The sequence below is a fragment of the Podarcis pityusensis genome (assembly GCF_964106645.2).
Source record: "Podarcis pityusensis genome assembly, chromosome: 7".
NCBI classification, from domain to species: domain Eukaryota; kingdom Metazoa; phylum Chordata; class Lepidosauria; order Squamata; family Lacertidae; genus Podarcis; species Podarcis pityusensis.
Window position 1 is genome coordinate 58,275,283 of NC_138031.1, and position 26,145 is coordinate 58,301,427.

At 40.4% G+C, this 26,145-nt stretch overlaps 1 protein-coding gene across 2 annotated transcripts in view; it reads right to left on the reverse strand.

Annotated features, from left to right (window-relative positions):
- Positions 1-26,145, reverse strand: part of CARMIL1 (capping protein regulator and myosin 1 linker 1) — a 341,669-nt gene that overhangs the window by 225,737 nt on the left and 89,787 nt on the right. The window contains exons 28-36 of one of the 2 annotated variants that reach the window (XM_081014121.1): positions 24,743-24,830; positions 22,994-23,143; positions 11,020-11,086; positions 10,062-10,258; positions 9,539-9,645; positions 7,661-8,090; positions 4,754-4,826; positions 1,015-1,248; positions 177-370 (exon numbers count right to left, since the gene is read on the reverse strand). In XM_081014121.1, coding sequence (XP_080870247.1) covers positions 186-370; positions 1,015-1,248; positions 4,754-4,826; positions 7,661-8,090; positions 9,539-9,645; positions 10,062-10,258; positions 11,020-11,086; positions 22,994-23,143; positions 24,743-24,830 — 1,531 coding nt within the window. In that variant the 3' untranslated portion in view covers positions 177-185. The remainder of the gene's footprint in view (positions 1-176; positions 371-1,014; positions 1,249-4,753; positions 4,827-7,660; positions 8,091-9,538; positions 9,646-10,061; positions 10,259-11,019; positions 11,087-22,993; positions 23,144-24,742; positions 24,831-26,145) is intronic. The other variant, XM_081014120.1, reaches the window with a different exon arrangement.

Here is a 26,145-nt window from a genome sequence, read left to right on the forward strand (position 1 = left end):
TGGATGGTCCAGGAATCAGTGTGTTTTTACATGAGTAGAATGTGTGCTTTTATTTACAATGCATCTCTGGGTTATTTGTGGGGTATAGGAATTCGTTCTTCCCCCCCAATATAGTCCAGCCCCCCACAAGGTCTGAGGGACAGTGGACCGGCCCCCTGCTGAAAAAAATTGCTGACCCCTGATTATTATACAAGGGGGGCGGGCTGGAGAAATATACTAGCATTCTCACCTTCGTGTGAAAGAGATCTGACAGCTGGTTGGGGGCTGCTCTGTCCATCTTTTTCTTTATCAGAAGGAACCCTCTTCAGAATGGGGGGAAGAAGAGCAGTTTTAGGGGAACCTGGACCAGATGGAGACTCTGGGATATCCTCTGTGGAAACACAGCGTGCACACAGAAAAATTCAGTCACCAGCTGCACAGCATTTAGGAAATTCGTTCACATAAACCCTCACACAACCAACCCACCAACCCACCCAAGTGTACTGATTTAGTTTTTGAAAGCATGATAGAGGAGGAACAGCCTCAAAGCTAAGTGTCTCCTCTATAAAGTGGGTAAGCTGGAAGAAATTAAAATGCTGAAGGGCTACGTGGCAATAAAGCACAATAGAGGGGCCTAAGAAGTTGTTTAAATGTGTTCCAACAAAGCCTCAAAAAAGTTTTTTAAAACCTGTATTTCAATATTCAGAAATGAGGGGAAACAATTTGCTTAATCAGACACAAGAAGAATGTAGTAATCTTTGAGACCTTTAGGGCAGTACTATAATGCAAAGGCTACAAATTAGTACCTCAGTGTTTAGGGGAATATCTCATTCTCTCTTATAATTTACCATTGCAATCCCATTTCTAGCATTTAAAAGATTAGTCAGGATTAGCAGAGAACAATTGAAAAACGCCGCCGAACAAAATAATAACCATTATCTTATTTTCTGAATTTTCTCTTCGGTATTTAACTATTGATTTTTCCACACAAAAGCCATTGTGCTAATGCTAGCATAGTGTACAGAGGCTTCTCACCAGTCCGAGAGGCAGATCGTGGCTTCTGAGGAACTGTTGGCCGTCCTGCTAGGCTGGGCTTTACTGCTTGGAGTGGGGGCTTTGGGCTGGTAGGTGTGCTGGAAGAACTTCGTGTCCTCGCCCCAACTTCTGTCTTTGGTTCAGCCTTTGTGATTTTCTCTGATGAGGTTACAATAGAGTCACCTTTACTCAGGGTAAACCGGTTCTCTGGAGAAGACTGGTGAAGCTTGGTAACTGAAACAAAAGGACCCAGCGAACATTGAGACCAGGGGTGCAGCGTATTAAAAAGTTTCCAGCCTCCGTAGGTGCAGAGAAAAACACAGAGGGATGTGTGTGGACTGACAGTTACTCAGGAAAAAGAAAAGCTGCTACTTTCCCCAAGTGTCCTCTTTTCTGACCAATGTGAATATAGTCACTGACAAGCAGTATCAGTGAGACATCCAATAGATTTTCCACCTCTGTGGGAGCTTTAGAAGGAGAATGTGCCCAGATTCCTGGAATGGTTTGGGCTACTCTGGCTTTAGAAACTGGCTTGATTCTCCTGGTCATTAGCACTTTAAGCAGGACGTAGGGTACATGGTTGGCTCCTCAATGGGGCCGAGGTTGATGACTGTAACACATGAGGGAATGAGTGGGATAATCTGATACAGTCAGTTTCCATAGAGGAACACCTGAGCATTAGACACAAGCCTGATGATATGGAGTGTGTGTGAGTGCAGAATACTCACTCCTTTACTGTCAGAAAATATCACCACCACCCTATTATTCTCTGAGGTCTGGCTGTGTGCTCCAACAGAAAGCTTTATGAGGCATAGAGAAACTGGGCTGAGGCTTAGAAAGTCCCCAAAATATCTCAGTGGACCTTGGACAGATCTACTCCCATCATTTATAATGTTAAAAAGGTGTTATGAAAATGTGACCAACAGAGCAGCGAGCCACCGGCAATGGAAAACTGCCATTAAGCTTTCTAGAGTGTTATATTGAATAGCGTTCAGAAGATCAATGTAGATCCAGCCCTTATGTCAGTGAAAGTCTGTGAAAATGGCTGAGGAGCTGCCCTGAAGACTGGTGTCCAGACAGGCCAACAGAGAAAGAGCCAAAATCCCTCAGTAAAGTCAAGGGATCTTGATTCACCCACCATTCAACCTAGGATGGCTAATCACACAAACATCTTGAAGGTTGGATGCATTTCACAGTTCTATAAAATACAATGGCCTGTGAATTACCACCCTGGAATTCCTTAATCATGTTAATTAACGTACGGATTTCTATGGAACGTAAAGATGCTTAAATCTGCCGGGGTGATGCTTTCTTTTTTATTCTCAAATATATATAGCTTATATATGCTAGGCTTATATACATATACATACACATGTATGTATATAACATGTAGGTCTTTTGTGTCAAATGGAGAAAGCAGTTTTTCTACTTACGCATTTTATAACTGCACATAATCCTATCCTACTGAAGCTACTTGGCCAGTCAACTAATGCAGAACATTATATCCCAAACTCATAACTTGGACCAGCTACCTGCTATTTTACTTCTAAATTCAGAGCTAGGTAACGCAGGCTACTTTCCAAGACATTCTTCTAGCTTACATAGATGTTTTTGTACTTTGACTTGTACATGTGTGCATGCATTCTGTGGCTAAAAGTGTATTATCTATGCGAACAAGATGTTCTTCCAATTTTTAATTCGCATTTTTGGGAGAGTGTTTGAGAAATACTGGTATATGTTCAAACATTCTTGTAAGATCTGTGAGAACTAAATGTTCTCTCTCCCAGAATTATTTAAATATATGGACCACCTTTTCCCACCGGTAACATCTTTCTTTCCAATATATATTCTGTTGCCTTCAAAACCCTCTCCCCATATCCATCAGCTAAGCTCGTTTCAAAGAGAGGGCTTATGTGGTCAAAACCAAAAAGGATCTTAGCACATGCACATTATATATATAGGGAGCAAAGCAAATGTTTGTGCAGCTGGCTATGTGTCATTTAGACACCATTTTCTCCCTGGAAGCATGCAACAGAACTTCCCTGCCCCCTGAGCATTGCATAAATCTGCTCTGGAGGAATCCTTAGAACAGATTTTAAGGTCACACACAGAGGTGACAAGCCACGTAAGTTCCACTGCACAGCTTAAACTCCTTGCATTAGCAAAGGAGGAACTTTTGGCCCTTCAGATGTTGCCGAACTACAACTCCCATCAACCCCAGCAAGCATAGCTATTGACCATGATGGTGACTGCAGTTCAACAACATCTGGAGGGTCAAAGATTCCCTGCACCCACACTAGCAGAACTGTTTCTAGGTGGTCCAACTTTCCATACCAAGTCGGTCACAAGAGTACTTCAACATGGAACCCACAGGCCACACACTGCCTTGCTGTGTGTGGGGCGTTCAAAATTTGATACACCCCAGCCTTTGTGCTGCCTTTCCAAACCTGGGTAAGTGAGGTGCTGGCTTTGGGAAGAAGGAGTGAGGACTCTGGCAGGGTCCCAAAGCTCTTCCATCTCCTCCCCAAAACTGGGAAAGAACTAACTAGGCTTGGGAAGGAGGTGAGAGGACACTAGGACCCTGTCAGACCCCTGATAGCTCCTTCTCAAAGCCCAGTGTCTCCCTTACCCAGTTTTAGGAAGGTGATGTGAGCTAGGGGGGTGGTGTGTCAAATGGGGCCACATGTTGGACCAACCTGTTTTAGTTGGATACAGCCCAATCTGTCAGGGATCATATAGTTGGTATACCCGCCAAAAACAAACAAGACCACCTCTTCTCTTTCTGCTAAATGCTTCCCCCAATTTCCCCTCTTCTTGACACAGATCTGAAGTTCACTAGGGCCACACTTTGCCCAGCTGTGCTTCACACAGATGGGGTTGTTTGCATTTAATAAAAAGAGAAAATACACAGTTAGGATGTTTCAGAAGTTAAAAGAAGATGGGAAGCCAAAGTAGCAGCGACAGTGGCTACATTTTACATATTGGTTAAAGTCAGGCAGCCATTTTATATCCTTGAAGTTCCTTAAAGGAGTTACATACATTTTGTGAGGAACCATGGAAAAATGCCTTTTTCCATCCACAGACGAACATTATTTCGGGCACTAATAGGTTCTATTCTACTTCTTAGCAGGTGTCTTCTACTCTAATATTCCTTAAAAATTGAAATGCATTTCTTCCGTCTCCATTTGCATTCATAAGGCAGATCTATAAAGGCTGGAGGGCAAATCCACAGCACCCTCTTGGAACCACTTTCTTCTGTGACTGGAACTTGATTTCCAGGCCTGGCATAGAGGATGCTACTAGTTAATTATTCCCTGTTGGAAGCGTTCTAGGTTAGCTTTCCCACAGTGTAGTGAATGAAAATGAAGCAAACTGCTAAGCAACTGACAGCAGCTACACGTAAGACAGATCAGAATTCTGCCCTACAGAGGGAGTCAAGGAATATAGCAAAGTAGGTCAGCTTTCACAAATATATGTAACATGTCTCTACTATGTAGGAATTGGACAGGATATGAATAATATAATTGCACTTTTTTAAAAAATGAAGATTTCAAAAGGGGGTTGTGGCAAGGAGGCCAGATGTAAAAGAGGGCAGTTGTGCAGAGGGAATTTGAGCAGGTGTAGTTTGCAAGGCACAAAAACTATATTACCTCTAATCATTCATTTGTACTAACTGATCGGCAACAGCAAGCTTGTGGACACTAGTTAATGAAGTAGCATTTTACTAATAGTAACACACCTGTAGCACCTCCATCCAGCCGTTCTGCATTCACCGAGAGATCTGTTGAGTCTCTTGAATCATTCCCTAGTTTCTTTAAAACAGAAAGAAAGAAAAGTATGATAAGGAATCCTTGAAAATTAACAGAATTCTCTGAACTTGGTTGATAGATCACCATTTTCCAATTCTCCGGACTATTATTACTATCATCATCAACATCCCCATCATCATTAATTCAATCATTATTCATATTCATATTCTTATTTCAATTTATATCCCGTTCTTTTTTGCAAAGGACTCCAGGGTAACAAACATGTAATTAAAACATCTCTCTTCCCATTTTATATTGGGCAGCCTTTGAAGAATGTTTGAAAACTCCAATTGGTACAAAACAGGACAACCAGATTGCTAACAAGGACTGGCCAAAGAGAATATATTTTGGTGGTATAAAAATACCTATACTGGCTGCCAGTATGTTTCTGGGCTTCAAGTGGTGAGATGGGTGTCTTAGCCTTTGAAGCCCTGAATGGCTTGGGGACCAAGAATCTTAAGGACCACCGGGGAAAAAATTCATTCGAATGGTGGAGCTCCCTTCCTAGACATGTGGACCTGGTGCCTACTCAACAATCTTTTTTGGTCCCTGGTAAACTCCATCCCGTTCACCTCTGCCTTTAGTGGCCTTTATTAAGGCCTGAGATCCTTGTAGCTGCCCTTTGCTGGTCTATCAGCTGTGTTTTTTTCTTTCTTTTTTACATCTAGCTTTCTTATTTTCACTGCAGGTTCACATTTTTGTTTTTAACTTTATTCATAAAGGTGTTAGGAATTAATTCAACAAGGCTGGATAAATATTTATTCCAATCTCGTTGCATACCTGCATTTCTCTTGCACTTTCTTCACTCTGCAAGGGGGGGGGGGAATTCTGAACAGCCTTCCTTTTGGCCTCCACGTACTTACGGTTTCATTAAAAAAAATGAATCTATTAACAGAACATCATTTCCCCATGATGATATCAAAGTAGCATTGTGCGTAAACTTAATTGTAATCCCATTCAAGCAGTTTAAATCCCATTTAGGAACATAAGAAGCTGCCTTATACGGAATCAGGCTGTTCTAGCACATCTAGCTCAGTATTTACACTGAATTGTGATGGCTCTCCTGGGTTCTATATGGGGGGCACCCCCTACCCTACCTGGAGGTGCCAGGGCTGAATTTGAGACCTTCCATAAACACAGCAGATGCCTTACCCCTGAGCAATGGCTCTGCTACATCTATACTCAAACAGGTGGCAACCAGGATGCCTTTCATGAAGTCGTGTGAACTTCTTTGTCCTACTTTAGATTTACTACCACCTGTGTGCCCAGACTTGATCAGTTTTTATATGGCATTGAAAGCTGTTCTTGACACTGTGCTACATTGCATCTGAACAACAGTAAATAACTATCACATTTCAGCAGTCCTTGGTTTACAAGTACATCTCTGCATTATAGGATGTGTAGTCTAAATTAGTTGTTATTGAACACCCTGAGTTGACATTTACTGTAAGCAAAATCTACACTTTGGGAAGATGGCTAGCCTGTGACAACCCACATGTTGCTGAACTACAACTCCCAGCATCCTTCACCATTGGCCATGCTGGCTGAGGCTGATGGGAGTTGGGAGTCCAATAACATATGGGAAGCCACAGGTTCCCCACTGCTGCTTTGAAAGCATTCTTCTCCCTGTATTTTCTAAAAGTTGAAGACATCTTCAACGTGTGCACGTTTAGCTTTACATGCTTGGCAAAATAAAAATAAATAAAAATAAAAATGGGGTGAGCATCTGAGAAATTTGTCCCACCCACCATTAAACCCATTAGGGACACCTGCCTCTGCTGTTAATCAACTTCCTAGCATCCTTTTTTTATCTTTGGAGATTAATTTTTTAGATAATAGAATTTCATCTTAGTAAACTAGGCCACAAATAAAATAGATTTACTATCATGTACCCATATCTTATAGCTAAAACCATTTCTACACATAAATAAGGTAATGCACATAAATTACAAAGTAGGAACATACATCACACAGGAATAAAACATTAAATAACTTTTATCAACTGCATCAAAAAATCCTGGAGGGTAAGGCTCCACCATAAAAGCTTTTCGGTTGGACTTTCTTCACTCTTTCTAGTCAACACCAGATTTTGTAACTTGTTGGATTAGGCCAATAATATCTATTCCAATTTCACATATATGTGTGGTACCCGGGAACGTAATCCCCACATAAGTGGGAAGTTGCATGTATTTTTTTAACCTATTTGATATCTAACTGCACTTCATAGCAACTGCAAACAATACCATCTCCCAAATCTTATTAGTCTTACCGTTGCTTGCTGGAGAGTTCTGTTTTAAACCATCTCAAGTGCTAACTAAGCCATGCTACTTGGTCTTATTTGCACTGCATTTGTTCCTAGAGCTAATATTAAAATCTCTTCAAACACTAGGTGGAGCAAGACCACTGCTGAATGGTCTTGGAGAGAAGACTAATCCCCTATTCACTGATCTTTCACTGTTCCTGCAAATTCACACAAAAAATCCCCCCACCCCGCCCAGCATTTGCCATCTTTTCATCTAGCACACATCTGCTCCTCACCAACAATTGTAGTAGGATTGTACTAGGTCGCACATCAAGTAGTAAATTCCTGATAGTTTTTGTTCCTACCTCAGGTACGTTTAAGCAGCCAGCTGTCACCTCAACACTTATATAAACATGCTAATTTTTTTAACAACAAATACAAAAATATAGAAACCGTAAGTCCTAATGGCAATTTTGAGTATAACCATCTTGGTCAGAATCAAATGCCTCAAGCTGGCCGCCATTATTTAGCTATGTTGTTCTGTGTAAGCCCTCAAATGAACTGCTCGGACCATTAAAATGAAAATGTCACTCACCTTTTGTGCAGATGCCGCTCTGCGCTCCTGCTTGGCTTTCATTTCAGCTAAAAGTCCGCTGCCCATCACTTGCACCCCATACCGACGTCCTCCTTGAGGACTGCCTTTGCTGTCATTCTTCTCAAGTTTTGAGGCATCCTCTGAGGACCCCTCCTCTATCGAGTCTGGCGTTTTCAGTTCCTCGTTTTTTTCAGTGTTGCCATTCTGTTCAGCTGATTTAACCTCCTTCTTTGCAGTGTCCGCTGTGGGGCCTTTGGCAGCACCTTTGGGTGCTGAGGGGTCCTCCGACACCAGAACAGTTGGAGGACGTTCAGATTTTGATCTAGATTTGATTAAATTGAGAAAGCCGCTTTTCCGAGAATCTCTTTTCTTCTTTTCATCAGTGGCTTCGCCAGAATCATTTGTGTCCGCGCCTTTTGTTGAGGATCTCCTAATAGATGAAAAAGGCACATAAGCTATAATGGCCTCATTTGGACATGATGCTAAACTACGGTTTAGTGTTACATAGACTCTTGTGCTTCTGCTCTCCATATCTGGTAAGATCACAAGGAGATTGGAAGCTTTCACTTGTATTTTGACTAACCACAGTTTTAAGCCATCATAGAACTGTAGAGTTCGAAGGGTCTTCAAGGGTCAACTAGTCCAACGCCCCTGCAATGCAGGAATCTCAGATAAAGCATTCATGATAGATGGGTAACCAACCTCTGCTTAAAGCCCTCCAAGGAAGGAGAGTCCACAATCTCCCAAGGGAGTCTGGTGCAGTACTGTATTAAATTCTCCTTGTTTAAATTCCATAGTCATGCTGGTTCTAAATAAAGAATGCATTTTATATTACCAGAGAAGTCAATCTTCTCTAGTAGATTATGTCTACCAGAGACATAGTTATGTGGAGTTATCATACCTCTCCCTAGCGAAGTTCACCTGGTGCCTTCATTATATACTTTTAGGCAAAAACATTCCTTTTCAACCAGGCCTTTGGCTGCTAAATATTCTACAGCCTTTTAAATGTGTCTGTGAGAAGGGGGTGGTTTGTTGTTTTGTTTTAATACTTGTGTTTTTATCTTGTATTTTTATTCTGTGAACCGCCCTGAGATCTTATGACGAAGGGCGTTACGAAAATGTAATGAATAAATAAAAAGAAAATGAATAAAATAGCATAATCAAGTCAGAACACATTCTGTTTGGCCAAGGAAACGAGGGTTTTGTGTGGTACCAAATTTTGATACCTACCTCAAAATACCCGCATTTGCTTCAGCGGAACAAAATCATCCCTCCTGCCCTAAACCACTTTGAAAAGGAAATGCAGCATTTAAGTACTGCTTGGCACACTTGTTTCACTGTCTGCTTTTCCTCACCACTGCCTTCCTCCTCGGCCTCCTTTGCTTATGCCACTCTTTAATTCTACACAACACCTTGTTGTGCCATCACATGTGGCACTGTAATGTCAACAAGATATGGTGAAGCATAGGTTTTGCACGCAGAAGTTCCCAGGTTCACTGCCTGGCATTCTCTAGAAAAGACTCCTTTCCTCAAACTCTGGAGAGCCATTGCCAGTAAATATGGAAGATACTGAGCAAGATGAACCAATGGTCTCGGTATAAGGCAGCTTCCTAAAAGAATGGCTCTTCTGCTTAAATTGCAATCATAAAGAATTCTAATGAACTTAAGCGGCGCTATGGTGACATAAACCCAAATATATGTCTATTGATGTATTTAGCATATATAAGTCACTTTAACTTACTATTGGTATAATTACGTTTATTACATTAGTGCTAGCAGCGTGGTGTACTTGCTATTTTGAATTTTTAAAGACAGAAAACACCCCCAAATATCTACAGCAGCTTCAGCTACTGTACCTTGCTGAAGAATAAGACTTACTTTGAATCCATTTTTGTCACCTTCTTAGTGAAAAATTCATCAACGCCTTCATCCACTCTTCCCATAAGACCATTCTGTTCACCATCTTGAGGTGCTGTCGTACTCACCTGATAAGACACATAGTTTTACTTAATATAGAAGCCTCTGGAGGTTCTATATTGCCAGTTATGGGTGTCAAAAGCCATAACTGCGTATGGGTTTTAGAAGCAGGAGTTTTTCTTATGAAGAGTGCTGACAAGAGGACAGAAAAATAAGCAGCCAAACAAGACTGAACAAGATTATCAGAAATCTTAAAGCATGGCTTAAAGCCTGCACATTATTTAAATAATAAAATAATAAGAATCCTAGAATTGTAGAGTTGGATGGGACTATGAGGGTCATCTAGTCCAACCCCCTGAAATGCAGGACTCTTTTGCCCAATGTGGGGCTTGAACCTACAACCCTGAGATTAAGAGTCTCTTGCTCTGCCGACTCGGCTATCTCTCATATGAGGTAAAATATCACAACCAAGATTTTCACTCACCGCAGCTTGTGTGGGCTGTTGTTTTTTATTCCTCTTAGGCCTTAGTTTTGTAAAGTGCTCCAATTTTTTCCCTTCCTCAGAGGGCAGCTCTGACATAAGCCCAGAAGTCCGTTTGTCCACTCTTCCGGAAAGGAATGGGGGGTCTTCTATGTGGATGGGAACTTCTTCCAATGCTTTGTCCAAGTCAAACTCCATCTCTAAGAGAAATATTTGAAGTTTATTATATTTGAACCTCTGCTTCTCTGGTCAGGTTTGTTAACATAGGCATAACCCTGTCAATAAGCCCCCTCAGTGGGAAATGACATTTGTAAACAGACACGTATGAAATAGTTTGGAATAACGACAAATCATGCTTTGATGATTGGATCCGAGCAGCTGGATCGCTTTTTCACCCCACCCTTTCTGCACTCCCCGGTTTGTGGCAATCCAGAACTATGGTTTGCACATAGTTTCCAATTCTGATTTGGATATAATGGTGAACTATAGGATGTCTTAAACCAGAATGGGTATGAGGGAATCGGAGCCCATAAGGGAAGGAAGAAGGGAGGGAGAAGCATGTGAGTGCCTGAGGCTTGACAATAACCAGGCCTACAGCATTTAAACTATCTTCACTCATAATGTCTTTAAATATAGAATTGCAGTTATCAAAGTATTTCATCTTTTTTTGTAGACACAGGTTCCTGCACAACTAACACCCTTAAAGAAGCTTGAGCATCAGTATCTATTTTGAATTGTTATTTTCTATAAGGTTAGATGAGAGCATCAGACCAAATAATGCTTATATTCTAGAACAGGGATGGGTCCTTCATTGTAGTCCATCATCATATGGAGAGTCACAGATTCCCCATCCCTGGTCTATTTAGGTAAATCTTATAAATCTTATAAAGGTCAGTTTAGGTAAATCTTATAAATCTTAAGGAAGTAGCTTAATAAATTGTGAAAAGAAACAACCACTTACCAAAAGCTCTGGATACAGGCCTCAGCATTCTGCTGTGGATACTCTTCCTTTTAGACTTAGGAGTCATCTGCAGAACGAAAAGATGGCAGAACTTAATACCATAAGTGTGGAAAGAAAAGATAGCTGTACCAGTGCAGCTGTTAGCTCTGAGTAAGACTGGAATATATTCTTCCTATTATGAAGTCAACACAGCTGTGAAAGATGGAGCAAAAGCAAAGCTCTTTTAATTCTGGATCAGAAATCAAGTGATCTGTTAATCAAGTAACAGTTAATTAAGCTTTCTGTCTTCAGAATCATTCATAATGATCATTTATTGTGCTGGAAAGCATTCCAACCTGGTGTTCAGACTTTATAATGAGTGCAAATTCATCACATTTGATGAAATGTGGTTGGAAAAGGAGCAATGTCACATAGTGCCATCTGATTTTTAAGAAGTTACTGAGATTTCACAAAAAAGTATTATTATTGAACAATGGAAGCATTATCCTAAGCATTATTTTTAGTCAAAGCTACCTTTGAATGGTGATTTCTATTTTTAGGCATTATACCGACAAAGAAAGAAAGAGAAAGAACACACACACACAGAGAGAGAGAGAGAGAGAGAGAGAGAGAGAGAGAGAGAACAGATAAATTCCTTACTATAAATTGTGCATAGTGTCATTTTTGTGAATTTATCCAATTTTGGGGATAACGTTATACAACGCTTTGGGGATTGACTTATTGTAGTTTTAAAATGCTACAATAAAATAAACCTAATGATTTATACTCAAAGCTGACCCTTGCCACAATATTCACAACTTTTCTTTCTATCTTTTATGAATTATAACAATATATGAAATACTCATTTTATTAGGCAGCCTCAGCACAAAGGGTTTCAACTGTAACTGGTTAGTAGTTCACTGTGTACACCATTACTTAAAACCTGTGCTTTTGGAATCACTGTACTTGAAAACAATACATTATTTACTTTAAAAATAAGAGTAGAGTTCACAGTGATAAATCAAAGCCTGAATGTAAAGACCAAGAAGAAATTAATGAAACGATGGACCTACAAATATACTTGTTACTCATTCTAGAACCCAATGAACTCTGAGTGGGAATTTCCTCTTTGATATGACAATCTAGCCTCCAGTTTGGTTGATCTACCTGTTCACACCAGCTGAAAAGAGAAATGAAGCCCTAGGGGATGACCTCTCTTAAGTTTTTCTTGCAGGATCAGACTGGTGAATCTCAAGTCTAGCTAGAGCTTTTTCAGCTGTCAGTGCCATTAGAAGGGATAATGAACTGAAATTCCAAATGGCTGAAAAAATAAATAAATGCTACTACTGCCCAACGATGAAAGTATTGCTAGGTAGAACTACGCATTCTTTGTTTTAATCAAATGTAAGTCATAGTGGAGAAAGCCAGCACAGAAAGAAGTTGTTGAACAAATTTCACTTCACTTCATACAAAGTTTATCTGGCCAGTTCACACCTAAGCATGAACATCTGAGGGTGTGCATACTCACAACAGGAACTGTGGTTGCTTTGTTCCTCCCCTGGTCCTCCTGTTGTGGTGTGACCTAGTCTGGCTTAGTGCTAGGACTTAAGCACTTAAGTTTGTTCTTGGCCTACCTACACCCCCTCCCCCAACCCCTCCCCCAAAATATAAATAAAGCACAGACAAAAAAAGAAGGCAAAACACCCTAAACAAACAAAAGCCAAAGGGAAGAATCCAACTCCCTCAAGTAAAAAACAAAGAAAGAGCAAACACCATAAAAATAGGGAGGGGCAGGGGGAGGACCACAAGTAGGGTATCAAAGGAAATTGTTGTGCCCATCAGCACCGTGCTGAGAACTTCAGGTATGCACCATCATCAGAATAATCTCATTATAAACAACAGTAGTACTCAACAGGGAAGAGCTTCAGGTGAAACCCCTAAAATAATCTAGTTCATACTACTGTGGCAAACACAAAAAAGCCACAGAATCAAAATAGGAAAGGATACAGATTTAGGGTGGAGGGTGGGGGTACATCTGCTGTAAGCTTGATGAGCCTATTCCTATTATCTTGCTGTTGTCTGGGTAACCGGTTCCTGAACCAAAAAGTACAAGTGAAAAGAAACTAAATGATGCTAACCAGTTAATTAGAATCTGAGGTACTTTGGTGTGCAACAATTAGGAAGGAGAACAGGGTCTGATTAAATGCACACAGAGAGCCCTCAGTCCCCCTGCCCAAATTTTCCTCCTTGCTCCACATGAGTCTCTTTTGTACTGCCTTCCGTTCATGCAACACAACATGCTATTTTATGTTTACAGTTGTTTCCCTGATATTTCCCATGTCAACCCCACCCCCAACACACACACTCACTCCATGTACCCTCCTTGAATCTTGCCTCTGATTATTCCCCCTTCTGGTCTCAGCTAGTCACCAGGATCTACAGCTTCCTGGCTCTTATTACGCTACATTTATGACAATGTCCAATATATTGTTAAAGCCATGCAAAGTAAACAGATAATTAAACAAAAGCCTAGATTGAAGTAATTTCTTTAATGGGCACTGAGAGGAACATTCCTGCTTAGTTAACTGAGCTTTTGATAGCAGGCGGATGGTGGCTATTGGACACGCTCCATCTGCTTTGAGTAGGATTGAAGAACGTTGTTAGATAGTTGGACTGTAGTCAATGAAGGAAAAAGAAAAGGAGGGCTTGATAAACACACTGTTTGCTTTTGAAGGACTGAATGCTGCCTTAATTATTAGCACTATATCTGGGTGCATGTTCCCTCGTGCACAGCTTGCATATTTATAACGAAGCAGACATTCCAAGCATGCCGAAGGTCTTCAGTACTGCCTTGTAACAATAAGCCAGACAGTGTAAAAGACTTCCCCTAGAGCTTTCTACTGCTTATGGAAGTGGGGATCATGAAACAATATTATTACTCTAACTGACTAAACCTAAGAGTAGTGGCAAGGCAGAGACAGTGATTGTGTCCTACAGCCACCAGGCTGGAGCAATTAATAACTGTTACACTGGTACACTGATCAATTTGTCCCAACCATACAAAGAAAGCACAGTTTATCTAACTTATTTCATTAATAATTTCTGGCACAAGATCATCTACACATTTTCTTGGTGACTTTGAATCGATAGGACAGTTTTAGTTGGTAAAATTGAATGCAAGTAATCTTTTAAGACATGCTCAATGCTGCCATACTAAAAGCTTAATTGAAGATTGCTGAAAACGGCAACTCTTCCATTTTCAGCAAAATGGGATGGAGGGGGGGGGGAAACTTGTGTTTACCTATCTATGGCAACTATTATGTTTTGAGTGAATATGGTAATGCAGTGTATACAAGATAATCTATTTTCTACCTAATTAGCATTTTGGTACCTGCAGAAGCTCATGTTCAATCCATTTTTTACCTACATATGTTAAGACAGCCTTCTCCAACTTGATGCCCTTCAATGTTTTGAACTACAACTCCTATCGGCCCCTGTCTTCTCTAGCCAATGTTCATGGATGTTGAGAATTGTAAACCCAAAACACCTGAAGGCTGCCAGGATGGGGAAAGCTGTGTTAAGACATTCTTCTTAAAAGTTCTGCCCATACAGCTGAATTGGAGTGGCATTTGGTTCAGCAGAAAGATTGACAGATAAGCAGACGCCATTCATACATACCTAAAGGCAACCCAATTAGTATGATTTTAAAAGATATTTTCATTATTAGTCTTCTGTACATTAGTCTAGTGTAATGTAGGTTGCATGAGAATGCACATGTCTGCTTAGTTTTCGGGATGCAGTATGAATAGCAAATATTCCATCAAATGTAGGAATTGTAGAACATATATATGATTTTTACAGGTGGCAATGCATATGGGTTTACCCACACCTGCATAACCACTTTTGATAAAATATTTGCATCTGTGATGTGACCGTAACTCTTTTCATAGAGACCACGAAAAGCAGAAACAGTATGCTGAAAGTGATGCAAACCAAACCTTCACAAATTGAAAAGGAAAAAAGTCCTGCAGCGCAGAAGGAGAGAAAACATGTTCTTCCAAGTACCCAAGTTACACTCCAACTCTAAAGCAAAATGGTGGTGCACGCCACTCCAGATTCCTGGTTGCTTTGTTTTAACAAAAAGTATCACCTGTTGTATCCCACTCTATAATAGCTCATGTCACCTGCAGTACTTGTGTTTGTTGCTCCTCCTTAAACCAAAGCCTGGCTGGCAAACGCTCAAGAACAAAAATGGAAGTGTAGAATTGCCAGAGGGTGTGGGCATCTGAGGAAAAACTGGCAAGAAACCTAATGTATTGATTCTTCCACTGCCCAAGGGGAAAAGTAGGGATTTCTATTATATCCTCTTATAACTGGAAGTGGAAATTACATTTTAACATGTACAGAGAGCTTCAATCTTGGTATTAGGGGAAAACTTTACACGCCATTGCTTAGCATAATTAGACTTGAAATGACTCCAGAAGAGGTTATATACAAAAGTTTCCCTGTTTCCACTGCCTCTGCTCTATTCCTGTTACATAAACTTGCTGAATGCATTTTCATTCAGATCAGATCCAGTCTCTTTTCCTTTTCTCCCTCTCCCCGTCAAAGGTAGGAATATTGCATGCTTGAATGGCATTTGCCAAGCAGAGACAATGCAGTGCAACAGAAAATATGTCACCTTAAAATCTATGACAGGAAAACCAGTGCCACAGCTACAGTGGGGCTAGCCGGGGTTTTTTTGCCCTGGGTGAAGTCTCCAGAGGGGCACCTGTATGTGTGGGGGTGGGGGTGTGCCAAACTGGATCTTTGACTCAGGTGAAATAAAGCCTAGTTTTGCCCCTGGGAAAACCCTACCTTCTGTTCCTTTAAAGCTTTGTTTTCAATAAACTGATTTTAGGATTAATGCACAAGTGAATCCAGAGATTTTCTTAGCCATTAACTAGTGCTATGTGAACATTATGCTTGGTATTGTTCGCATGTCTTCTGAGGGATATTTCAAATTCGCCACACATTATGCTGGCTGGAACGTCTTGTAAAATCCAACCTCGCTTCCAAATTGTCACCTGTTTCTGTTAATAGCTGCACACTGACGGTACGGCATTTCCCCCAACAGATTAGTAAGGCACTACAGAAGCAAATGGAGCAAGAAAAACGAAGTAGGTAAGAAACAGCAAAGCTTAAAACAAAAATACTTACACTTGTACAGCAGAGAGTCTCCATGCAGCCAGAAGAGAAAGATAAAAGAATATGAATGGGCAGAAGATAAAGCAAGAGCAGTTTCAAGGGAGAAGAGTAGGGAGAAGCAAGCAGTGCTGAAATTTGGCAAATTAAAAAAAAATTGAAGCAGAAATACTGAAGCAAAGATAAGCAGAAGATACAAACCTTTCACATTAAGGCAAAATGGGAACAGATTTATATCAGGTGCATATAGATGTGAAACAGGGAAGCTCTCTCTGTGCTTTCATTTATGCTTTATTACTATTCCCTGAAGAGGTGAAGATGACTAAAAGGGGCAGGGGAGCATGAAGACCTCCAGTGTAGAACCTCACGCACTTTCAAAACATTTGAGGATCTTGATTTTTAATTGAAATAATGTAAGTTCCTGGCTCAGATGACTGAAGGGCCAGTAGCTCCTTGAACCTGAAGTTATTATTCTTTATACTGCAGCACAGTTCAGTGTTACATTTCAAACATCTGGGAGAAATAGACGCTTGGTAGAAGACATCCTCTTCTGGTCTATGTCCAAATGCCATTAACAGAGTTAACATAAATGAGCAAACAAACAGAGAAACCTCCCAAACCTATGTGCGTTATCCAGAAGAGAGTTCAATGGAGATTATTCCCAGGTAAATGAATACAGCTATACAATGGTTTTAATCGCAGTAACAGAAAACAAACAAACCATGTTCCTCCTTATTTGTAAATAATGCATGTGGTATGAATACTAGTGTTTCCACCAAATTACATGTATGTTGCATTTTAGTTTTAACACAAGGATATTTATTTTAAAACAGCTATCTAACAGAGCATACAAGTAGGGGTGGAGAGAAAAAGCAAGTTCCTTCAGCATTTGCAGAGGAATTTTACGTAACTTCCTTAACAATCTCAGTCGCAAAAGGATTATCCTAAATAATTCCATTTTAATGCTAATATAGCAACTGGTTCACTGTATGTAGTACAACATACTTTACTGTAGTTCAAAACATTTCAGAGTAAAACACTCCTCTTTTGGGAGATTGAAAAGCTTACAAGTTCTTAAAATTGAAACACACCTTATCCCCTTGTTCTCAAACAAACAAACCCTCCAAGAACCAGCTTGAGACAGAGTAAAATTATATTCTCTCCATATTTGTGTCAAACACCTGCAATTTCATGGAATGCTATACACATATAATTTATCATCTGGTTCACTGTATATAGTCCCTCTTCCTACAACTAAGACAAAGTGAAATGGTTTAGGAAATAATATTTCACCTTTTTGTTTTGACACACGCCTGACATCTAGATTAGAACAGAATAATTGTGAGTCCATTTCTATCCTCTGCTGAGCAGGCAGGACACAATACACAGCTCTGAATGCTGCTGCAAGTGTTGGGAGCTGACATCATACTATTTTAAAATTCATGAATGGATTTTTACACTGTCCTTCATGCCATAGCCCTCCCAAGGAGGCTCTCAAAATTAAAACAACTTAAACAATTAAATACATTATACCTTATCCGCCCAAATAAAAAATCAGCAGCAGTTAAAAATCCTGGCACACAACACTTCAGCCGAAAAGAGATTTAAACAAATATTTCTTCAGAATCCATTTAAAGGCAAATAAAGATGGGATCGTACATATCCCTGTAATGAAAGAATGCCATAGGTGTGGGGGCCACCACCCAAAAGCTCCTCTTGCTGGTATCATCCACTGGACTGGTGGAACTTTCCAGTAAGCCAGAGATCTCATCTTTGAAGTCAATCTTAAGGCTGGGCAAGCTAACATAGGTATGGTTGGTGCCTTTGCTGAAGCCTTAGCGCAGGTGGAACAGTCTTAATTACATATACAGAAACTTTGTATACTTCAGAAGAGGAGAGAAGGTTGCCATTTGTCTCTTGGACCATTCTATGCCTATGGTTCTAAATTGACACAGTTTTGTTCCAGCTAGTAGCTGTAAGCAGAGGATTTCCCTTTAATTTTAGATGGAAATGGAATGTGCCATTCTTGTCTCACCCACACTGAAATACGTGTTCCTGCTTGGGCAGGAAGAGCCAAAGAAGGCTGCCCAGAAGGGAAGTGGAAAGCAAAACCTTTCCTTACTTTTATTAGACTGAACAGCTAAATACTTGTGTGTTAAACACCATGGCAGCGAGATGCATGGAAAAACATTCCTCTTCAGGTATCATTTTACTAGCTTACTTGCTGCTAGATCCAACAGTTGCTCCAATACCAGTCACACAACATCTGAAGTCTACCACTATGAAAGTTGCTGCCACGCTGTCATTAGCAATGTAATGTTTGAAGAGCCTGGATGTTGTTTTTTGGCAGGTTTAGCTATCACACAACTAAGGGTTGCATCCAGATTGTACAATGTTCCTAGGCATACGTCCTGGCTTTAAAACTCTGTGTCTGAGCGTTGCTGAGGGGGTTTTTTTGGTCCCAGAGCTTTCCCAAGGAAAACCCATGTTTTACCATTGAATCACAGCAATTGGAAACTGGGTTTTCTGCGGATAGCCATTTACTCCAATTCAGCAGTAAAACAAGGGTTTTCTGGGGAAAGTTCCGAGACAAAAAACAGCAGCAACCTGCTCGAACACGGAGCTTTACAGCAGGGGACCTGTGTCTGAAAAGTGCAGAAGCAAAAGGAAGTATGGATGAGCTGCAAGAGAAGTATGACAAGAACTAAATTATGCCAGAGCATCATGCAATAGCTCAGCTTCCCATACAATAATCCACGACTGAGTCTGACCATTGTCAGTTTAAGAGTTCACCTGCAAGTCAACTCCACAGAGCAAAAACAAAAATACTTAAATATCCTGTTCAACCTTACAAGGCCACTTCAACTACAACACTAACAGCACCAAGCCTGTATCCAACAGTAAAAGACAAAGGCTTAATTTATAAAGTAGCCTTTAGAGAGAATCTTCTTCCTTTCCTTAAGTCTGGACATTAATTCTGTGCCAGTGCCGTGTGAAGATTGCACAGTCATAAAGAAGATGAAAAAACACACACTTGCCTCTTCTCTTCAGGCAGGTTATGATTTAGTGCTGAAATCGAAGTGAATGAACCATGAAATACTGAGAAAGAATAATGGAGAGTGATCTATATTTAGCACATAAGTGTGAAGTCTCCAGGCAAATTGGAGTGGTCTGAACAGCCTAGGAAACCTGACCAAGGGCTAAACTAATCATGAAAGACATTAAAAAGAGCATGTTGAGAGCAATACTAAAAACAAAAAAACAAAACCCAGTACATAAAACATCAGAACAAAGTGTAAGTAAGCTTGCTCAACATTAGAGCAATCAAAGAGTCTTAATTAGCATTTGAAACTCTGTGGTATATTAAGCAGGGATGCTCTTACGATAGGAAGTCAAATATCCTTTAACGCATATTTGAACACACCAAGATCTGCAGTGCAAATCCCAGGAACAAATTTGATTACGGCTAGATTCATAAGATGTTTCAGAAGGTAACTCTTTCCCCTACTGATGGGATGAGACTGGGTGCCTTTCATCACAGACTAATTTTAGATTTTCTCTCAGTCCTTTTGCTGCTGTGCTCAGGGTGGGAGCTTCTCCTGGAAATGACTTCAAATGCTTTTCTTGAATTCTTGGACTCAAACAAGAGCCAGATTTCTCAAGCTTGCACCAGAAGCAAAAGCTCCTTACTGGAAACACAAGCAGTAGTTTTAAAATTTTAAGTAGGAGATCATCTGTTTAAGCTTGAACTGTTATTTGCTTCTCAGAATAACTTCTACCCATTTGAACACTCCCACCGTCACACAGAGAAATCTTTGAAGTAAAAATACAACGCTGATATTGTTACTGTATTAACATTAAAGACACAGCAACCATAGATCAGACCAAACAACATATAGCTATTTGCAATAGTTCTCTTATGGCTATTATTTCAAAACCTATTGGGGCACAATCCTATGGTCCCCCGGGAAGGTATTCCAGGGGTCATGGGTTTTTCAGATCCCCCTCTCTGATGTTGGGGAGAGAAATGTCTACCCTCGAGAGGGAGATTTGATCTCCTGGCTATGGAAAGATAATACTGAGAAGTATATGAAGGGAAATGTCCCCATCTTTCTCTTATGTGTATCACTGAGGTTTTAAGAGGGAACAAGAACTGAAGCAGATTTGAAGCCCTTCTCTGGCAAAACACAGGGCTAAATCATCCACTCTCATTAGCTTCCACTAGAAAGATTCTAATTTGGAATATTATGCTTTTCTTTTCTCAATTTTTTTTAAAAAACATTGATCCATTAGTTAATGCAGACATACCACTTTAATTGTACTTTGTCTTACAAAAGAACATAAGAGTCTGCCGGTTGGGATGCTTGATTCCACTGCCAATGAAAACTACACATTCCTGAGTAAACAGCTCATTCAGAGTTTTGCAGATGTAGTGATCACATTGGCCCACAAGTATTTTATAACTTCTGATGGTAGCTGAGATGTTTGTAAGGGGAGGAGCTATTGCTCAGAGGTACAAGCATTTGGCTTGCATGTAGATGGTCCCAATTCCAGAAGTCTTTAGCGGAAAATATTTCATGTGTCAGGGTTGATTAGGAATTCTGTCCAAGGATTTATCCATCTAATTTATATCCCACCCTGTTCCCCAAAGGGCCACTGGGTGCCACACAACAAATGATAAAACAAAAAATCATTATAAAAACAAATCTGATACAGATGCAAACTGGGAAACATACTAACTTAAAATACTTGTTGAAAGAGGACAGTCTTCAGTAGGTGCTGGAAAGACAACAGAGATGGTGCCTGTCTAAATACCCAAGGGGAGGGAATTCCAAAAGGTAGGTGCTGCAACACTAAAGGACTGATTCCTACATGTGCTGAACAGATTTCCTGATAAGATGGAATGTGCAGGCAGTCCTCACCTGTACAGGCCAATGATCAATTGAGCATACAAGGAGGGAAATGATCTTGTAGGTGTCCTGATCCTGATGTATACAGAGCTATACACACTAAAACCATCATCTTGAGCTTGGCCCAGTAGCCAATTGGCAGAATTATTTCAACAGTAGAGTAATGTGTTAGTGATATCCTGTCCCTGTAAGTGGTAGAACCACTGCATTTTGCATTAGCTGCAGCTTCCAGACCAGCCTAAAGGGCAGCCTCACATGGAGAGAATTGCAACAATACAGTCAGGAGGTTACCAAAACTTGGACAATGCTGCTCAGGCTATTCAGGTCCAGACAGGGCCATAATTGACTTACCAACCAAAGTTGGTAGAAGGCACTCCTAGTCAATGAGGTCAGCTGAGCTGCTGGCAACGATGATGAATCCAGGAGCAGCTCTAGACGATAAACATGCTATTTCAAGGGGAGCACGGCCCCATCCACAGAAGGCAATTAACCAATTATCTGGGCTCAGGAACCACCCCCCCATAGCACCTCTGTCTTGTCAGAATTCAGTGTTTATTCCCCGCATCCAGCCCACCACTGAGTCCAGGGCTTGAATGGCCTCTCCTGATTCAGATGTTACAGAGAAGTACAGTTGGGCATCATCAGTGTACCTTGACCCAAATAACCTAATGACTTGAGCAATCTTTTGTCAAACAAAGCTCAATGGTCCGACAGTGTGAGTCAGTAGAAGACTGTTTTAGAAAGTATAGCCGATATTGTTCTGTAGCCAATACATTTTTTAAAATATATCCTTATATTTGTAATTATGGTCAACAAACTACTGCCAGCTGCACTTATTTGATTCTGACCTATGATACAATTGCCAAGACATCTATAGGTAGGACATTTGGAAAAATAAGAGCCATGAAATAAAGCAATGATAGGCAGTTATGCCCCTTATTTACAAAACCGCCTACAAGAGCTAGTTAGATAACATGTACCATCAATAATGCAGCATGCAGAATTCATGCTGCTTGCTGAATGAGTTATTTGATTATTTTGACCCAGTTTAGCTCTGTATAAAAGATCAGTCTCTAGCGTACATAATAAATAATCAAGAGTCTTGCGGTACCTTGAAGACTGAGATATTTATTGTGCCATAAGCTTTCATGTAGTAAAGTCCGCTTCATCAAACGAAATGTTATTCTCAGTTGAAAGGCATGTATGTGCATGTGTGTGCATATGCACAAACACTGGATGGAAATGAAAAATGTGTACATCACAACTCCCTTGAGAAAGGTCACTTAAGTGTCAAGACTCAGCAGCCTTACTTGAGCTATCTACTGAAAGATTCACACACACAATTTTCAGTTTCTTTAAAGTCATGAACAAAAGAAATCCATATAAACAAAAAAGTCTGAGCCAGGGGCAAAAAGGATCTATTCTATTTGTAAGAACAGACTGCCAATGCATTCATGAGATTCATAATAAGCCTTGGAACGACAGCAGCAGCAACCAAAACCTGCCAACGTCTGCCACTGAAATGAGCATATAATAAAAAAATGCAACCATAGATAAAGATAGCTCAATGGCTACCTGGGTGGAAAGTTCTGTGCTGACAGAAGCAACAGTTTGCTGCTGCGGAATGGCTTGATTTATTGAGGTAATCATTCCCTGTGTGCTGCCAGTCACTTATAGAGAGGTAGCAACATAGCACACACTAAACCATAAAAAGATAACTACAAGAAATAAAATTGAAAAGGAAAGGAAAGTGCTACCTTTCCTTTTGTCTGCAATATGTTTCTTGGACAAATGTTTCCCACACCATCCATATTTACTAGCTCAATTTTTTCAGTAACAACAAGCAGAAGTTTAAATGGACTAGAATACCGAGATCTAGACAAGGGCAAAAGGTGTCTTACCATGCATGTATCTAGGTCTTCCAAACGTTCGATTTCAGTTAGCTCCTCAACTGTGATGATGGAACGTTTCGCAGGTTTTTCCTCTGCTAGTTCAATATCTAATGATTCCTGACTGGGAAGAGGCTTGCCTCGCCGGGTCAAATGATCAGCCTAGAGGAAAGGTTGAAACAGGAGAAAGTGCTCTTTGTAAAAATGAAACACTGGTTAAAAAAAAAAAGTTTGATGCCAATGCTGCCAAAGAGCAAGAGTCAACTCAAGAGCCCTTCACAGAGCAACTCCTCCCAGAATTCGACAGGGCCTTGTAGAAAATCTAGTTCACACCCACCTCCGTGCAGGAAATCCAGAACTAGAGCATCTCTCAGAGATGATTGTCTGGCCTCTGCTAGAAGAGCCCATTATCCCTCCAGGTAATTGGTTTCTTGCCAAACAGCTCTTAACCTCAGGATGTTTTTCCTTATGTTCAACAGAATCTACCCTCCTGCAACTAAAGCCCATTATATTTACTGTATTTTTTGCTCTACAAGACTCACTTTTTCCATCCTAAAAAGTAAAGGGAAATGTATGTGCATCTTATGGAGTGAATGCAGGCTGCACAGCTATCTCAGAAGCCAGAACAGCAAGAGGGATTGCTGCTTTCACTGTGCATCGATCCCTCTTGCTGTTCTGGCTTCCGAGATTAGGATATTTTTTTTCTTGTTTTCCTCCTCCAAAAACTAGGTGCGTCTTGTGGTCTGGTGCGTCTTATAGAGCGAAAAATACGGTAGTCCTGCGAGCTCTCTCTGCAACAGGAGAGAAGAAGACATTGTCCTCTTCCATACGACATTCTTCAAGTATATGGTTTTCCTACATTCTAGTCAAAGATCTGAACTCTTGAGCAACAATTCTCTGACTATATAACAGAGATTACAGAGGGTTGAGGATGTATGCCACATGACAAGCCTGTTTTTAAATGCATATCCAGTTGAGTCTTTGTCCCCTTCGTCCTCATTCACATTGCTACCTTACTAGTATAAATTTACACAGTATTATACATATATTTTGTCCATTATGGGTGTTAGGGACACTGTGGTCGCCATTTGTGTAACTACAACGTGTTACACAATCCTAATTGCAATTAGGTAAAGGTAAAGGTAAAGGTACCCCTGCCCGTACGGGCCAGTCTTGCCAGAATCTAGGGTTGTGCGCTCATCTCACTCTATAGGCCGGGAGCCAGCGCTGTCCGCAGACACTTCCGGGTCATGTGGCCAGCGTGACAAGCTGCATCTGGCGAGCCAGCGCAGCACACGGAATGCCGTTTACCTTCCCGCTGGTAAGCGGTCCCTATTTATCTACTTGCACCCGGAGGTGCTTTCGAACTGCTAGGTTGGCAGGCGCTGGGACCGAACGACGGGAGCGCACCCCGCCGCGGGGATTCGAACCGCCGACCATGCGATCAGCAAGTCCTAGGCGCTGAGGTTTTACCCACAGCGCCACCCGCGTCCCTAATTGCAATTACACAATCCTAATTGTTACACAATCCTAATTGTTACACAATCCTAATTGCAATTATAATTTGATTTCTTACCTGTCCTTCACCCTAATGTTGTTGGGTGGATTATAATTAAAAAATATAATATTAAAGAACAGTTTGAAACAAAACAGATGGGTATATATTTGGAAGCTACAGTGCAGGTGAGTGCAACGTAACAGGCAAATCATGTTGAGCTGTTATAAATATCTTGAAATACTCAGATCTGTGTCAGCACTCACCAGTTTATGATGGCAATGTGACAGTGCGTCAAGGATCTCATCTACGATTCGGTCTGAGAGAAATGAGGCCACTGTCAACTTCACTTCACTGTGTGAAAGTTGAGAATAAGAAAATGAAAGCTTAATTCACACAAGAGTTTCCGTTATTCTTTACACTACTGGCTGTATGATGTAAAAGTTACAAAGATCTCGAAATTTCTCCAACGAGAAATGTATGAATGTGCATGTAGGAACAGAGGACACTTAATAATTATTATTAATATTATGAAAATACACAAAATGCCACACACTCTTTCAGCAAATATGATGAATTATTTCTAACACAAAGAACCAGGTGTGTTTCTACCTTGTTCCTATCCTTCCATTTGGAAAATAAATAAATAAAAACAATTTATTCCTTCCTTCTGTGATACCAATCAGCACCATTATATGGTTTTAAATTGCACTTATTACAGTGCAGTGTGACAACAACTTCAACAGAAGTATTTGCACTGCAAGGCTGGAACTTCTGGTAGTGTTATGTTGATGTTGTCTCAGGGTCCATTTCAAAGATCTGGGACTCTACAGATGGACATAATGTGACATCAGTTCAAATGCATGTGTGCCATTGATTTGTACCAAGTTGCAAAATGTGAGAACGAAGTAGGGACATATGCCCCAGAGCATCGTATGGCACTTCTGAGCCATGGATGCTTAACAGCTATGTGCAAGCCTTATAGTATTTAGGGGAGCACAGTTAGGCTGCCCTGGTTTCCTTGCAAGGTTGCTATGATATCTGCAATGGTCCTGACCATTGTATCAACAGAATTAGATTTTAACCTTTTTTTTAAAAAAAAAGCTGATGAATTTGCAATTTTGTTACAACTTATCTCAGGGTTTTGCTTTTGTATTGAACAAGAAGATATAAAACAGAGGCTAATTGGTGTAGTAAATAAACCAGGTTTCATAGAGTACATGGACAGTAAATCAATATTTATTTTGCTGATTTGTACTCTGTAGAGGTTTTATAGGAAACATTTCCTTTCCAAATTGTGTTCATCATCATTTTTATTTGTGAAAAGCTGTATCTGGAGTAGCGATTCTAGGGGATTTCATTCAGTCTGCATTTAAGGTACCAGCCTGAGTTGCATTTGCCAATATACAGACTGGAATGCATTATCTTTTGGTTTTCACACTTCTCTGAAGTTTGTGATATAGCTCTCAGCTAAAAAATAAAGAAAAAAAAATGCCTTCAAAAATAATGTGGAATTATTTTTTTGCAGTTTTTTTTTTCAAATTGCAAGACTGATGTGGACTCAGAATGAAAGGGACATATAAATGAGCATGTTTAAAATTGACACAGACCATAAATAGATGGTTCTACCCATCCCTAATCTGGAAGACCCCTGCCTCAATGGTGATAG